The sequence below is a fragment of the Chaetodon auriga genome, chromosome 21 (assembly GCF_051107435.1).
Source record: "Chaetodon auriga isolate fChaAug3 chromosome 21, fChaAug3.hap1, whole genome shotgun sequence".
Lineage (NCBI taxonomy): Eukaryota > Metazoa > Chordata > Actinopteri > Chaetodontiformes > Chaetodontidae > Chaetodon > Chaetodon auriga.
The window spans coordinates 482,151-498,809 of record NC_135094.1 but is presented as its reverse complement, the minus strand read 5'-3'; the positions used below and the strand labels follow the sequence as shown (position 1 = coordinate 498,809).

At 50.5% G+C, this 16,659-nt stretch overlaps 2 protein-coding genes across 18 annotated transcripts in view; both read left to right on the top strand.

The window, feature by feature from the left end:
- The first annotated feature begins 58 nt into the window (after positions 1–58).
- On the top strand, positions 59–10,930 carry xrcc2 (X-ray repair complementing defective repair in Chinese hamster cells 2). 9 transcript variants are annotated; one of them, XM_076760937.1, is made up of 8 exons: positions 59–1,799; positions 2,145–2,549; positions 2,743–3,566; positions 8,495–8,576; positions 8,672–8,707; positions 8,838–8,939; positions 9,940–10,216; positions 10,419–10,930. In XM_076760937.1, exons 1-8 carry the CDS (start codon positions 1,559–1,561, stop codon positions 10,741–10,743), a joined length of 2,292 nt encoding a protein of 763 aa, XP_076617052.1. In that variant the 5' UTR covers positions 59–1,558; the 3' UTR covers positions 10,744–10,930. The 9 variants fall into 9 exon arrangements, with proteins under 9 accessions (XP_076617052.1, XP_076617051.1, XP_076617049.1 ...); XM_076760936.1 differs by having other exon boundaries at positions 8,790–8,939; XM_076760934.1 differs by lacking the exons at positions 8,495–8,576; positions 8,672–8,707; positions 8,838–8,939; positions 9,940–10,216; positions 10,419–10,930 and adding an exon at positions 3,883–6,876 and having other exon boundaries at positions 59–794; positions 1,655–1,799.
- Positions 10,931–11,674: 744 nt separating this feature from the next.
- Positions 11,675–16,659, top strand: part of LOC143339613 (histone-lysine N-methyltransferase 2C-like) — a 59,824-nt gene continuing 54,839 nt past the window's right edge. For all 9 annotated transcript variants that reach the window (XM_076760905.1, XM_076760904.1, XM_076760902.1 and 6 more), the window contains exons 1-2: positions 11,675–11,931; positions 15,666–15,896. In XM_076760905.1, the coding sequence (XP_076617020.1) occupies positions 15,667–15,896 (230 nt within the window). In that variant the 5' untranslated portion in view covers positions 11,675–11,931; position 15,666. The remainder of the gene's footprint in view (positions 11,932–15,665; positions 15,897–16,659) is intronic.

The window sequence follows — 16,659 nt, the reverse complement described above, 5'->3', positions numbered from 1 at the left end:
TCCTTTCAAAGTAAAAGCACAGAGCTGACTCACGTTCAAAGGTCTGGAGGAGGATTTCATTTCAGATTAAAAGATGAAGTCACACCAGCTTCAATCATCAGACTGATGACTGGAGTTCACGCCTGAGGCAGGTGAGACCCAGACAGTACTTTAAATGTGACGGTTCCTCCTGCTTTTACAGGTGTCACACAAGCACTGTTTCTGCAGAGAGGACGTCCAGTTCTGTCTGTGTGGGCGGACACATGGACACTGGTGTGTTAACTGGCCTGGTTGGTATGGGGGGACACGGGCTGGAGTCCCAGCTCCTCCTCCTCCTCCTCCTTCAAAACAACAATACTTAACTAACTCTTTTCAGGTGGAATCCAGATGCAGAAAATAAGTCATTATTATTATTATTATTATTATTATTATTATTATTATTATTATTATTTTAAATATTTTTAAAATTCAGTTTACTCCAATATGATGACATTAAAAAAGACAATGAAATTAGGACAAGAAGAAGAAGAAGAAGAGGAAGAAAACAGGAAGCAGAGGACGCAGAGGAGGAAAATGGCGTCTTGCCTCCTCCGGCCCGCTGGGGGCAGCAGAGCGGCAGCAGCTCCTCGTACCGCGGTGGGCTTCCGGTTGCTCAAGTCAACAGAAAAAACTGAAAACTTCGGTTTTGTTGCGTCTCAAGCAGACTTTTAAAAAACGTTTAAAACGCTCAACATGTCGTCAGAACACATCGTTTATCACTGACGTTTGTTTCCGCTTCTGAAAAGCGGGAAAATTCACCTATCGCGATGCTTTCGGTGAGTCTGTCCTCGGTAACGTTTCTGTAGTGTTTACAGTAAATTACGGACATTAAGACTTTCCGGTAACCGTCAATAAAACTGCTCATCTGTCGGAGTTAGCTTGTAGCCGCTAGCCGCTAGCTGCAGTTAGCTCGTGAAGCTCGCAGGAGTCTGATGAAGGAAAACATGATGAAGCTTCAGAGCCAGAATCAGCTTTACTGACCAGGTATGTGTTCACACAGCAGCAGTGACTCCGGTTTAAACGGCACACCCAGAGAGAAAGAGTGTTTCTGCTGACTGAGCGATGATGATGAAATTAAACTTTTATCTGGAAAGAAAAGACAAAATGGACATAAAACAGATAAAAATGAAAGCAGACTAAGATTGAAATGAGGATGAAAATAGAAATAAAGACAATGCATAAAACCACGCAGTGAAATGTTTAAGTCGATGAAGAAATGAAAGATAAAGTATCAAATAATAAAATGTAGGTTCAGAGATGTTACAGAGGATGCATAGAGGACAGTGAAATACAACAATTTAAAAAAAGTGCATCAGGGTGAGACAACGTCAGTCAGGAGGACAGGTGGAGGAGTCACCGCTCATTAACCAACACTACCAGCTCTGAGTCAGCTGGAACACCTGAGGGCTCTGGACAGGTGCTATCAATGAAAGGACACCTGAGCTTGAGGGACTGGGGGACACCGCAGTCCTTCATCATGTCTGCTGTCTGTCCCTGAAGCTTCACGTCTTAGTTAAGAAATGAGAAACATTTTGTTCTGATGTCACCAATCTTTGTCTCAGGTGAGGCGCTCCGTCTCTGGTTTATAGGAGCAGACTCAATGTGGTGTCCTGGTCCTTGTGATGTCCCTCTGCAGGCTGTCCAGATGATCCAGGACAGCGAGGGGACAGTCGGGGTGAGGAGGAGGGAGGTGGGTTGTCAGAGCGACTCAGCGGAGAGGAGAGACGCTGCTGTCCAGGTGGACCTGCTGACTCAGGAGCTCAGCTGCAGACACTGTCCAGGTGAGACACACTGCAGGTACAAACCTGAAGGCCCGACACTGGACGTAGAGTCCTTTCCACAGCTGGAGTTTGTCCTCACCCGTCTGTCCCAGTGATTCAGACAGAGAGCAGCTGAGAGGTAACAAATGTGTCCCATTCTGACTGATGGGTTTACAACCTGTTTGACATGGAGGACGCATGTCTCCTCTGAGACCAATGTCCTCCATGTCAAACAGGAGGAAGCTGATGCTCCAGTTCAGACTGTTGATCACGTGTGAAGAAGAAAAGTGTTTCCACATGAAGCCTGTCTGACATCCCGTCTGTCTGTCTGTCTGTCTGTCTGTCTGTCTGTCTGTGTGTGTTCAGGTGTGTGTTCGGGTGTGCTGTGGCAGTGTGTTTCTGTCAGAGCAGATGAAGCAGGAGGGGGCGCTCTGCTGCGGCACTGCAGCTCACAGGAGACACACACGCTGAACACAGAACAGCACACACACGCCAGCCCCCCCCTCTACCTGCTCTGCTCCCCCCTCAGACACACACTGCTACCCACAATGCCTCTGTTCAGACCACCTGCACCTCCGACTGCTCTGCAGTCCAAAGAGCTCCAACGGACCACCTGGTTACCCAGCATGCCTCAGTGTGACCCGCGCCCCCTGCTGCCTCGTGCAGACGTCTCAGCGCCTCCTCCGGGACTCATCGCTCCTCTAAGCCCCCGTCTGGCTGAGGAGGAGGAGGAGGAAGAGGAAGAGGAAGGCTCGTTACAACATGAGAACAGTAAGTGAGTGTTTATGATTCAGCGTTTCCTGTCAGGTGACTGACACTCAGCCACTCAGCTGATGTCACAACGTGATCGAGTGATCGATCAATCAGAAGCTCGGCAGTCGTCTCATGACCATGGGAAGCCCAGATGCTGATCCGCAGATTGTTAGATTCATGGTTTCCTGTCCTCTGTTGACTCTTCTTCCAGATGAGAGTCTCTGGTCTGACCAACAGTCTGCAGTCACAGCAGAGAAGAAGAAGAAGAGGAGAAAGGCTGGGTGGAGCGACAGCGGCGATCACAGCTGCAACACGTGGGGCGAAACGTCCCGGACGGCCAAACTGACGAACCACATCACAGGAGGAGTTCAGCCCAATGAGACGACTCACAGCAGCACCGCCCGCCGTGACAGCGAGATGAGTGATGGCGAGAGGTGTCTCCCCAACTGCCGTCAGGGCACCATCCAATCAGAAGACAGGAGCTCCATCCAGACAGTCAGAGACGAGATACAGAGAGGAGAAACATGGCAGCACTGCAGGAAGAGAGGCATCCAAACCGGACGACCTGCTGCACGAATCCAACACACCCGAGCTGATGGAGGACAACACAAAACGATAGTGAAGGAGGAGGAGGAGGAGGAGGAGGAGGAGGAGGAGAGGGAGAAGCAGCTGTTGGGGGAGGAGGAGGGAGGACCAAAGAGGAGATGTACTAAAGAGCAGAGGAACGATGAGTTGATGGTAAAGGAGGAGGCCGAGGAAGGGGGGAGGCCAAGGAGGACGACAGTCGGACCGCCAATCAGATACCTGGTTGAGTCGGAGGAGCGGTCAGATGGCCTGTCTGCAGCCAATCACAGCAAAGCCAGGGAAGCAAAGGTAAAAAGGAAGCTAGGGAGGCTGAGTAGGGAGCACGGAGAGGAGGAGGAGGAGAAGGAACAGGAGAGGAGAGGAGGGGTGGAGCTAACCAAGTGGACAGACAGCAGCAGGAAGGAGTCCTCAGAGGACGAAGGAGTGGACGCAGGATGGCAGCTCTGTCAGGTTAGTCCTCATTCAATACCAAAGCTTTCCAGCATGATTTTCAAAATAAAACTGCTGCTAACTGCTAACGGGAGCTGCTAACAGCTTATTGAGCAGGCCGGCAGGGGCAGGTTCCACCTTTCCTAACCTGCAGTTTGAACGAAGTATGAGTCCACATCACACACAAACACATGAGTCAAACCTCTGTGTTCCTGCTTTACTGCGAAGGAGGGGCAGATTAGGTGAGAGTTCCCAGGAAGTGCTGATACTCCTGACTTTAACCCCAGTCATCACCTGAGATAATAACCCACCTGTCTCTGTCTCCGTCTGTCGTCAGGTGTGTGGTCTAACCTTCGCCTGTCGGTCATCTCTGCAGCTCCACCTGTCGGGGCACAGAGCAGGATGCAGGCTCAGCTGCACCAACAGCCTGCGTCTGCACCGCTGCAGCCGCCATCACCACAGCGCCCGAGCTGCTGACGACAAGCAGCACGAGGAGGCAAACGCTAACAATGATAGAGAGCAAAAGGAGACACAACAGAGGAGTAAAGAGGATAAGGAGAAGACCCTCCTCCCAGCTTCCACTAAGGCTCCTGATTGGTCGAGACACAGAAGGCGTGTGTGCAGAAATCCTCGGTGGTGGGTCGACTACAGAACCACGATGAAGAAGAGGCTGGACACTGACAGGTGGAGGAGAAGGCAGGAGATAGATGGAGGGAGGGAGAGGAGGACAAAGAGGTGTAGAGAAGAGGAGGAGGAAATGAAAGCTGTCTGTCTGAAGGAGGACAACGGAGGAGAGGAAGGAGAAAGGAGAGGAAGAAGAGATGGAGGAAAAGAAGAGGAGGAGGAGGAGAAGAAGGAGGAAAAGGAGGAGGTGGAGCAGCCTCAGAGACCGAGGAGGAAGATGGTCGGCCCACCAATCAGATACCTCCTGGAGTCAGAGGAGCTGTCATATAGACCGTTAACAGCCAATCAGTATGGAGCGAAGGGATTCAAACAGGGGAGAAAACCACAGAAGAAGAGCAAAGCTGGGGCCGGGGCTTCAGGTGACACAGCAGTGATTGACAGGCCTGAGGACACAGAGCACACAGAGAGACAGGCAGGTCAGACAGTCACAGAGAGACAGACAGGTCACATGATCCCAGAGAGACAGACAGGTCAGACAGTCACAAAGACACAGACAGGTCACATGTTCACAGAGAGACAGACAGGTCACATAGTCACAGAGACACAGACAGGTCACATGTTCACAGAGAGACAGGCGGGGCAGACAGTCACAGAAAGAGAGAAGACCCTCCTCCCAGCTTCCACCAGGGCTCCTGTTTGGTCGAGACACAGAAGGCGTGTGTGCAGAAATCCTCGGTGGTGGGTCGACTACAGAACCACGATGAAGAAAAGGCTGAACGCTGACAGGTGGAGGAGACGGCAGGAGAGAGAGCGAGGGAGGGAGAGGAGGACAAAGAGGTGCAGAGAAGAGGAGGATGGAGCAGGACGAGAGGAAAGAGAGAAGGAAGGAGAGAGGAGAAGGAGAAAAGATGGAGGAGAAGAAAAGGAGGAAGAGAAGAAGGAGGAAAAGGAGGAGGTGGAGAAGCCTCAGAGACCGAGGAGGAAGATGGTCGGCCCACCAATCAGATACCTCCTGGAGTCAGAGGAGCTGTCATATGGACCGTTAACAGCCAATCAAGATGGAGCAAAGGGATTCAAACAGGGGAGAAAACCACAGAAGAAGAGCAAAGCTGGGGGCGGGGCTTCAGGTGACACAGCAGTGATTGACAGGCCTGAGGACACAGAGCACACAGAGAGACAGGCAGGTCAGACAGTCACAGAGACACAGACAGGTCACATGGTCACAGAAAGAGAGAAGGCCCTCCTCCCAGGTTCCACCAGGGATCCTGATTGGTCGAGACACAGAAGGCGTGTGCGCAGAAATCCTCAGTGGTGGGTCGACTACAGAACCACGATGAAGAAGAGGCTGGACACTGACAGGTGGAGGAGAAGGCAGGAGATAGACGGAGGGAGGGGGAGGAGGACAAAGAGGTGTAGAGAAGAGGAGGAGGAAATGAAAGCTGTCTGTCTGAAGGAGGACAACGGAGGAGCGGAAGGAGAGAGGAGAAGAAGAAGAGATGGAGGAAAAGAAGAGGAGGAGGAGGAGAAGAAGGAGGAAAAGGAGGAGGTGGAGCAGCCTCAGAGACCGAGGAGGAAGATGGTCGGCCCACCAATCAGATACCTCCTGGAGTCAGAGGAGCTGTCATATAGACCGTTAACAGCCAATCAGGATGGAGCGAAGGGATTCAAACAGGGGAGAAATCCACAGAAGAAGAGCAAAGCTGGGGGCGGGGCTTCAGGTGACACAGCAGTGATTGACAGTCCTGAGGACACAGAGCACACAGAGAGACAGGCAGGTCACATGATCCCAGAGAGACAGACAGGCTCGTACAGGTGGATTCGCCAGGTGTGCACAGACCTGCAAAGCAGTCAGGTGACTGTCACCCTCCCCTGCTGTGTAAGGGTGCAGCGCCTCCTCTGATTGGCTACTCTGTGGGTCTCTGGTTGGTTGGTTCTGTGCGGGTCTGCTGACGCCGTTGGACAGTTTGATCCGTCAGCTCTGTGTTTTACGGTTGAAAGTGGATTTGCTGGACAGTGGATCAGGTTCAGGTCCCGTCCCATCCTACGTCAGACACAGCGTTACCTCTGATGTCCATAAATCCACAGAGGACACGAGGAGACAGATGCTGCAGACAGACACACAAAGGGACACACCTTCAGCTAATAGCCAATCAGTGAGACGCTTTGAGTCCATGCAGACAAACACAGCTGACTCACTGATGCCATGGAAACACTGTTTGCTGTTTACATCCCCCAGAGCATGATGGGAACTGTAGGTGAGCGTCATTACCTCCCAAATAAAAGTGAGAGACGATATTAGGACAGAGACATTCATGCTGCACTGCGTGACTGAAGACTTCAGCTCTCATGCTGTGATCACATGACCGTCAAATGCAGACAGAAAGACTGAAGCATGATTTCTGTGTCTACTGTCTGCCTGGACACAGCGTCTGCATGGGACACGTCCACCGCATGGACATATTCTGTATCAGATATTCAACAGAACAGGTGTGTTACCTCTCAGGTGACGCTCACCTTGTCGAGTGAAGCTGTTGGTTCTGTCCCATGATGTCCCGCTCTGCTCTGAACTGCTGTCCCTTTGGGTGTCATCAGCTGAATGTGGACGCCTCAGGACATTAGAAGTCGTCTCTGATGTCCATTTGTTCTGTCATTTCATAAAGATTTGTATTTATTGATCAACATGTTTAATAAAGTGGCCGCTGGCGTGTTTCTGTTTCAGCCTCATGTCGCACACAGAGGGTCCTTCCAGTCCACGTGGTCCAGAATCGGTCCACAGTCTGGACGTCATGTTGTCCACCACAGAGACGTCTGTCCTCTAACTGTCTCAACGGTTTCATTTCAAAGATCAATATTTCACAAAGAGTTGAAATCAGCTGGAGGGGCCCGAGCCTTACGTTGAGCCTCACTGCCTTAAACTCACTAACTGTACATGAAGTATTTGAAGTACCTCCACCTGCAGCAGCTCCACCTGTGAAGCTTCAGTATGAACAAACTGATAAGTCACAGAGAATCAGAGACCAGACACAGGAGATATTTTACTGCTCACATAGTACTTTTACTGCAGGAAGCTGACAATACTACATGCAGTAAAAGTACAGCTGACACTACTACTGTACTTTTACTGCATGTAGCTTCCTGCAGTAATAGTACAGTAGTACAATCGGCCTCATGCAGTAGAAGTACTGTCAGCCTCATGCAGTACAGGTGCAGCAGTGCTGTCAGCTTCCTGCAGTAATAGTACAGTAGTACAGTCAGCCTCGTGCAGTAAAAGTACAGCAGTGCTGTCACCCTCGTGCAGTAAAAGTACAGCAGTGCTGTTAGCTTCCTGCAGTAATAGTACTGTAGTACAGTCAGCCTCATGCAGTAAAAGTACTGTAGTATTGTCAGCTTCACGCAGTAAAAATACTGTAGTACAGTCAGAGCCGTGTGGCCGGCCTCTCTGCTCACAGTCACTGAACTGATCTTTCCTTTGAACGTTCTCGTGCGCGGCGCGTTGACAGCGTGACGTTACGGTAACACGCGCTCCGCGTCCTTTACGGTAGAGCAGGAGAAACAGGAAGTGAGCTCACAGAAGCGGCGCCGTTTCGCCGTTTTCAAGATGAAGACGAAGTTCGAGCTGAAATGACTGAAAGTGGCGCTCAGGTCAGAAAGTAAACACGTTACTTTTACAGAGTGATCAGAGTATTTGTTCAGCTGAGGAGTTCGTCTCAGATGTACAGGTTCAGCTCACGAGGACACGCAAACATATTGAAATGTTCTGTCTTCATTTGAATCGGTAAAACTTTATTCCTGTCACTCGGTGGACACTTCTTGTTTTCTGATTATTCTGAGGGAGGAAGTGCTGCTCCGGGCGCTTTTCAAAGTAAAAGCTCAAAGGTTAATGTGGGTGTTGAAACGTGTCATCCAGCTACACCTGAATCCCAGTGTGGATACACTCAGCAGGTGTTTTAATAGGTGTTTGTCTGTTTTGTTCATTTCTGACTGCCTGGAAAAAATAGGTTAAAAATCATTTGATTGTTGTTATTATGGGATGTCATAGTAGTATAGGGGTTAAGACCGTTTTGAATCGTTCTTCTCTTCTGTTACTTCCTCTAATCGCTGAACTTTGAACAATTTAAATTAAATTAAATGGAATTCCATCATAAAAGCACTAAACAAAATGAGTTAAAGCAGCTTATTAATGCTGAGGTGGTCAGAGTCTACATGCTGGGACTATCTATTCACAGTATGTGGTGCAGTCTACATGCTGGGACTGTCTATTCACAATATGTGGTGCAGTCTATATGCTGGGACTTTGCATAAACAGCAGCAGTGTGTCTCTGCAGCTGGTGGCTCGTCTGGAGGCTCGTCGCTGTCTGAAGGACATCGAACCTCGTCTGTTTCCTGAAGACGGAGGACCTGACCATGGTGACTGGCCACACCCACTTCCTGTCACATGATGATTATGGATGAGTTTGTTAATAATGGTTGGACTGCTCTTCTCACGTGTGTGTCCCTGGCAGGTGAGGTGGTGGAGCTGTATGGAGCAGAGGGAACAGGTGAGTCCACTTCACAGGAAACAGCTCTGCCTTTCACCTGCTTTGGAATTCCCATACACCTTGTGTGTTGTGACTGTCTCAGGTAAGACAGAGCTGCTCTACCATCTGCTGTGTCGCTGTGTGTTGCCAGTGGCGACAGGCGGTCTGGAGGTGGACGTTGTGTTTGTGGACACCGACTACAGTCTGGACATGTTACGACTGGTCAGCATCCTGGACAGCAGACTGAGTGCAGGTACACACACACACAGGGCCTTTGTTCTGTTCCAATTCAAAAGTCCGCATCTCACCAAGTACAGTCAAATACCCGGACGTGTTCTTGCCCCTCCCATTTTATCGAGGATGCATCGGGTGGTGACTTGTATGGACTTGGGGCAGCCACGTATCCCAGAATGCATTTCGTAGCACCGATGGTGGTGGAGAGGACTCACAACTGTAAAGTTACAAGTTTCGAAATACTACTGTTTTAGTAGTACGGAATGTGGGTTTAAGATTATTTTATGTGAGAAAGTGGATGTTAAAACTTAAAATCTGTGGTCGATTCATCACGATAGCGCGTAGTTTAAAATTTGCTCCAAAGTTTTCAGAGATAACCGGCAGACGAGCTGCGATGGTGATGTCATCAAGTACGCTGCCGTCCCTATTGCAGAATGACTGTCCTGCGTCCTCCCGTCCTGGAGAGACTGTACTCCCAGGTCGAACTTGCTAAGTCCGAACTGCCAAGTTCGTAAGTCCGGACTTGGCGTACTTGGTATTGAGAAACGACCACACTTTCCAGTGCGATACATTTCAAACGTTATGTGAAAATGTAGTGAACGTGGTGTTGTGTTGGTCAGTGGCGCCCCCCTCAGGACAGACTGTACGTTCAGTCCACTGCTGTTCAGACCGACGGAAGAAATACTGAAAACATCAAGAGGTTTGTTTATGAACTGCAGCCTGAAGAGGACGCTGACGTCTGTCCCCTCAGTCTGTCTGTGAAGTACAGCACACTAAAGTCAAGTCTGTCCCTCTGTCTGTCTCTGTCTCTCTCTCTCTGTCTAACCCTCCCTCTGTCTGTCTGTCTGTCTCTCCCTCTCTGTCTGTCTGTCTCTGTCCCTCTGTCTGTCTCTCTGTCTGTCTCTCTCTGTCTGTCTCTGTCTCTCTCTGTCTAACCCTCCCTCTGTCTGTCTGTCTCTGTCCCTCTGTCTGTCTCTCTGTCTGTCTCTCTCTGTCTGTCCCTCTGTCTGTCTGTCCAGCTCGTTTGTCTGGCTCTCCCTCGGTTGGGTCAGACGAGGCTGTGTTGCGTTCATGTCTGTCTCGCCTCTTGGTAGTCCACTGTTCGTCCTCCTCCCAGCTCCTCCTCAGCCTCCACTTCCTGGAGACCTCCCTGTCATCACGGCCCAGCCTGGGGCTCCTCCTCATTGACAGCATCTCCTCTTTCTATTGGCTGGACCGCTGTGAGGGCGGGGCCAGCATCGCCAAGCAGGAAGAGAAGCTCAGCAAGTGTTCAGAGCTGCTGGCTCGACTGCTCAGGTATCAACACGTCCTTTAGGTGGTTCTGGGGTCTTTCAGGGGGTTCAGTCCACCATGAGCTGAGTTTGGGGGTTCTCCGTGTGTCTGACCTCCTCTGATGGAGCGGTGGAGCAGCTGTGAAGGAGCATGATGGAGCAGCTTCATCTGCTCTGTAGAAGCTTTCTTTTGTTCTGATTCGCTCTCCTCTGGCTCCTCCTCTTAGGGATTACAGAATCACCGTCTTCGCCACCTGCCACCCCATCAGGAGGAGCTACAGTGGCCCTTCCTCCTCCTCCTCCTCCTCCTCCTCCTCCTCCTCCGAACACGACCGGCCATACCTCTGTCGTGCCTGGCAACGGCTGGTGAACCACCGCCTGCTGTGCTCCAGGCAGGAGGCTGCAAATGACACGGCAGGAGGCAGCAAGGAGCAGAGGAGACAGCGGGTCTTCAGTGTCCACTGCACCTCCTCCTCGTCCTCCTCGTCCAGGATGAAGGCTCACAGGAGCAGCTCCTTCTGCGTGACAGACGGAGGAGTGGAGTTTGTGTGACGCGTCACAGGCTGTGGACAGTGTGGACAGCGTGTTATCTGTGGACAGTGTGGACAGCGTGTTATCTGTGGACACGTTTGCTGTACTTTGATTTATTTCATGTTGTTTAATAATGAAGTACTTGTACATACTGTGTATTTGGGTTTGTGTATAAATACCTCTGTCAGAGGTCAATAAAGGTTGGTTGTGATCAGGAGCAGTTGTTCTTGTGCCTCACTGCGTCTGTGTGTTCCTTAGAGAACCTGAAGGTGGTTCTCCTGGTTCTCAGATTGATCTGCTGACAGAAGGAACAATCTAATGACGTCAGATGATGAAATACCTGTGTACTTTTACTGAAGTAAGCCTCTGAACGCAGGACTTCTCATACAGTATTTCTACACTGTTGAATTGGCCTGTTTTTAAGTGAAGGATGTGAACATTTCGTCCTCCTCCAGTGGACCGTCTCCTCCGTGAGGACACTGATGTCTTCTTTTATTGATTCGTTATTGGTTATTAATATTGACTCCTGACGGGAGCAGGTGTGTGAGGGAGGAGCTCGTGTATTTGTTGGTCCTGCTGTGGTATTTCTCAGTGAAGAGGACCCCGCTGCTGGGACGCTCAGACCTCAGGGGTCGGTCCCTGTCGAGGGCACGTGCGGCACCAGTCCGGCTCCTCGCGGCTCCAGTCCTGGACTTCAGGTCTGATGACAGAGACCGCTTCACCAGAGCAGCCCTCCTACAGATCCATCCGCGGGGTCAGACACACTTTTTACACAACACAAACAAATGAGGCCGTTTGACGCAGACACGGATTCACCTTCACGACCTGAAGTGTCGCCCCCGGTGAGTGTGGCCTCCGTCCATGCGCAAACAGGCAGCTCTGCCCGCTGAAGGCTTCTGCTCTGGAACAGGCTTCATGTTTTCTGGGACCTACTTCTTCTGCTGTCGCTGACAGGCGGTGCTTCGGTCGCTCCCAAACATGGCCTCCATGACGGAGCGACCGCTTCAACTTTAATTTTTCGCCAATTTTCAGCGCAAACACGTCTATTTTTTCCTCCCACGACCAACGGGAATGTTTCGTCGGAAAATATTATCATGCCAGACTTCTGAAACAGATGTGATCTTTCGGAGAAGTTCGCTGTTGGATTTAAGCAGATCGCTTTAAGTTGACTGGAAAGCTGGAGAGGAAAAAGAGAATTGCATCAAATCAGTAAGGAGCCTTTTTCACCTTCCTCTCGACACTTGCGCAGGTTTGCTTCTCGCGTTTTCGGCAGCTTTGTGTTTTAACTTGACGCCAGTTATCAACATTTAAAGCGGGACGGAGAATAAGCGCGCGGCGGAGCCGGGATGCGCTCGTTTCTGGTGCGCGCTAACAGCTAGCCTGCGAGCTAATGCTAATGCTAACAGAGAAGTGATCAGTCAACGGGGCGGTCCGAGGAAGCTAACTGCGAGCGGCTAACCGCTCTTTTTCTTCTACTCGGCTCAATTTAAGAAGTAATTCTGTTGATTTGTCACAACCGAGTGACACCCGCCGTCTGAATGAGTGGACGGTGGCAGTCAGACGGGTTTTATTTTGTTCCGGTGACCGTAAAATGCTCGCTGTAACTCTCTGACAGATGGTAACCAGGCACTTTAACCACACACACACACACACACACACACACACACACACACACACATTCTGAGCTGTTTGGTCCAACTGATAACAAACCAGCCGAAGAAGTTCTTGAATGTTCTGGATGTTTTCGTGTCACACTGTGAGGTGGAGTCCTGTCCATGTCCCCGTGGAGCTCCGGGGTGTCTTCTCCAATCAGACTTGTGTGAACTGATGTCTTCATTTTCCTCCTTCAGCAGAACACGCTGGTCAGAGTCCAGCAGGCCGGTGTGGACTCGGTGGAACCTCAGCACCAGGTGTTCTCAGAGGAAGGCAAAGCCTCGGTGTAGAACCAAAATCACTGATCAGATCAATATCACACGTTCATACTGAATGTTAAACTCAGATAAACATGCTGACCTCATTTTACCTGAAGGAACTTCAGCCAATCACATGTCGAGGTGTGTTTGCCCTCCAGGTAAACCATGGTGTTGGTCTCACCTGTGTTTCTATGGGCCTCATGTGTTCATGCCTGTGTTTTGGTCCCTCTCAGACACTGTACTTCAGTGACGGCGTTGACATTCACTTTGCAGTTTGAAACGTCATGATGAGGTTTTGAGCTCAGGGGCAGCAGGAGGTCCTGAAGGTCTGACAGGGACTCTTCTGGACCTTGACCTCCTGCTGCGCCCGGTCATCCTCTGTGGTGGCACTTAATGCCTGAACGTCAGAAGGTTCACCTGGATCGGCTCACTCAGGTGTTCAGTGTGCTGTGTCCAGTCCCTGTTTACAGCTACGACTCACATCTGATATCACATTGTGGAGCTGAAGACAATGATTTTTGATAATCAATTCAAACTCTTTTGGTAATTAATAATCACTCTAATCCTTTTTAAAGCAGAAACTGTGAACCTTCCTTTCATCCAGACACTGACGGTTGGAAATAAACGTTTTATAGGCTGAACGATGAATAGTTAATCAATGAAACAGTGCTGAGGATGAGATGATGAAAATAGTGGTCAGTAGTAGTTAGAAAAGACAGTTTTCAGATGTGATCAATAATTATTTCTCAGAATCGATGAAGACTCCGACCTGCAGCACGAAAATCCAAAGGATTCCTCAGAACCCCTGAGTGTGTTCAGGCAAGATTTAGACATGAATAACAGCAACATGTTGTCAGCGGGTCACACTGCTGGCCTCAGCGTCCGTCTCTGGTCCTGATGTGGATTCGGTTTCAGGGTGTCTTTGAAAGCAGCATTGGTTTGTTGTGGTGTGAATTTGGGGGTGGTGGTGGCATTCTCTGCTCACTGGGTGGAGGTGTGAGGGCTGGGCTTGGTAACACTTTCTCTCCATCCACAGATACTGAGCTTGGAGCGCCCAAACAGGAAGTGCCTGATGGCTTCAGCCCTCCTTCCTCCCATATCATTTGCCAAATGAAAGCAACATGATCACACACCATCTTTTAAAAGTGTGTCTTTGTTGTTATTCTGACACTGATTCGTCTGATTCTGATGACCTGGACAGGCTTGACACGAGAGTCCAGACTCAGGTGGAGTCCAGAGGGGTGGACATAAAGTGAGAGGAATGAACCGATGGTGCACAGCTAACCTGCTCCAGAGGAGGTTCTCTTCAGGTTCAGGTTTAAATCGGCTCTGAAAGCTGAAAAACTAGAGAGCACTCTGGATTCTGGTCTGTGTCTGGTCTGTTTCACTGCTGGTGCTGCAGCTGATAGAACAGCGATCAGAAAACAGATGAGTCTGTTGGTGTTAATCACAGATAATATTCAATCAAGAAACTTCACTTTGATTTGTTCAGAAACTGAAATGATGTCCTCGTGTCCTTCGTTAGGGGACGGGGTCAGACCTGAATCCAGCTCCTGAGTCTGATGTCTGAATGTGCTGCGTCAGTTTAAGGTTTCAGCCTCCAGAACGTTGAGTTAGAAACAAAGTGGAGGCTCTGAGAGCCAATGAGAGCTCAGAGAAACAACCAGCTGATGTCGGCTTATTGTTTCTGCTCTTCATCGCTCTCCATCATTACAACCTGCTCCTCCCACTGAAGGAGGCAGCGCCTGATTGGTCCTTTTAGTGTGAAGAAGAGTCACATGATGAAGCAAAACGAAACATGGTGAACATGTCGCGGCTGCAGGTGAAGGCGGTCGATGCTGACCTGATATTTGAATGTCACTGGGTTTGTTTGAGCGCCGCCAGCAGCCAGAGGAAACCCGTCAGGATGTGACCTGACAGCAGACCAGCATCCGCCGCACGCCGTCGACACGTTTGCTAGAAAGACGTTATTAAAAACTGTCCCTTCAGTATTGATAATGTGCTGATGTTGAGTCCCATCTGATGCTTCTGTTTACCGAAATATTGATCATGTGACAGTTTTCACGGCGACTTGATCCATCAAAGCTAAAAATGTGATCAGCTCGGGGCGCCCCTGTAGCTCAGCTGGTAGGGTGTGTGCCCCATGTATGGAGGCTGTTTAGCTTGGTTTAGGCTTCGGCGTCGCGGCGACGCCGTACCTACGGCGTACACCCTACGCCGTCACTGAGCATTCGTAGTTCTGCGTCGAGGGAACGCGTTGCTCCGCAATTCACCGCCAAGCCGCTAGGGGGGTGCGGCTGTGTCTTTGTATGGTTTCGGGGGGCTCTTGCTGCCGCGAAGAGGAGTTGTAGCGGTGGTCGTACTTGCGTACCTCCTCGATAATTCTTTCTTCGGCTTGGTCCAGTTTTTCTTGTAGTTCTCACCACAGAAACTTTGAAAATGGCGGTGTTGTTGTGCTGCGACCATAGGGCTGCGACTGAACCGAAAATTACGTTCTGAACGGACCAATCACAGTCCTCGACGTTCACGTCAGGATTTTTTGGAGGTGCGCGTCAGGCTACGGCGTAGGGTCCGCGTAGGGGTCTGCGTCGACGGCGTAGGTACGGCGTCGCCGCGACGCAGAAGCCTAAACCAAGCTTTAGTCCTCTGCGGTCCTCTTGCTTGGTGTCGACCCCTCTCTCTCTACCCCCTTTCCTGTCGTACCTTCAGCTGTCTCTATAACAAAGGCTAGAAAAGCCCAAAAAAAAAGGAAAAAAAAACGTGATCAGCTGAAGTGATCGATCTGAGTTCTGTCAGACGTTGTCTTTTTAAGCGCGTCCATAACAGCTAATGTCCCTGAAGTGTGTGGACACCTGAGGCTCAAATGGACCTTTTGTCTTCTGCTGCTTCCACAGGTCCAGTCATGTGACCGGCGGTCCGTCAGAGACCGAGACGCCAGCCTGAGAATGACCCTGTTGTGTGCTAACAATCGTTCCCTCTCTGTGTCTGTTCTAGTGGACCAAACCTGAACCTGTCTCTCTTTTTACCCAGAATGCCATCTGAGGCTCAGTCTCAGGAGCCTCGGGACAGAGGACCAGCCCCTCCTGTCACTCGGGCCGGACGTAGCGCTCAGCTGGCAAAGGCCGCCGCCGCTAGCCCCACCCCCGAGAGGCGGCCTCGTGGACGACCTCGGAAAGATGGGAGCAGTGGCCGCTCTGCGCCTCCCGGCCCTCTTCCTCCACCTCCACCTCCTCCTCCTCCGCCCCCCAAATCAAGGAAGAAGTAAGTGTGACTATGGAGATGTTTGTACATTACCTGTGATTACCTGTGAGTGATGTTAAGAGTGGAACTGACTTCATGTACTCAAACATACTGATGTTCAGGTTTCAGGTGCAAGTACTTGAGTACTTTCATGTGAAGGCAGTGCTGTGAGGGACACTCAGGACTGTCCCTTTGTTCATTCACTTAGAGAAATCACATAGTTCACGTGACTGTTGACGAATGTTCTCCCCGATTCTCACCTGTGTGGTGTGAAGTAGGTCGTCAGGTGTTGTAGTCAGTCGGAGCTGCACGTCACCACCGCGTCACGTCAGCTTCACGGGTGGTGAAGCTGCGGGGGTGGAGCTTTAACAGTAAAGTGTCCAGATAAGATCCTGGTCGTTAACGGTGGCGTGTTCGCGGTTGCAGAGGAAATAAAGTTTGACAGAGTTTACGAACGCCACCACGGTGTCTGGCTGCCGTGCGTCATCAGGTCTGGACTGGACCGCTCGTCTCAGCTCGTCTCCTGCTGGTTACTCGCCACAAGCCATGCTAATGCTATCACTAGCATATCACCAGCCATTTGAGAGCAAAGCTCTCTGTCTCTCTCTCTCTCTCTCTGTCTGTCTCTGTCTCTATCTCTCTCTGTCTCTATCTGTCTCTCTCTCCCCGTCTCTCTGTCTCTGTCTCTCTGTCTCTCTCTCTGTCTCTGTCTCAGAAGACGTTGGAGAGGCTGTGGGCAGAGTGAATGTCCTGATGTATAGAGTCACATTTCACCTGTTTTACC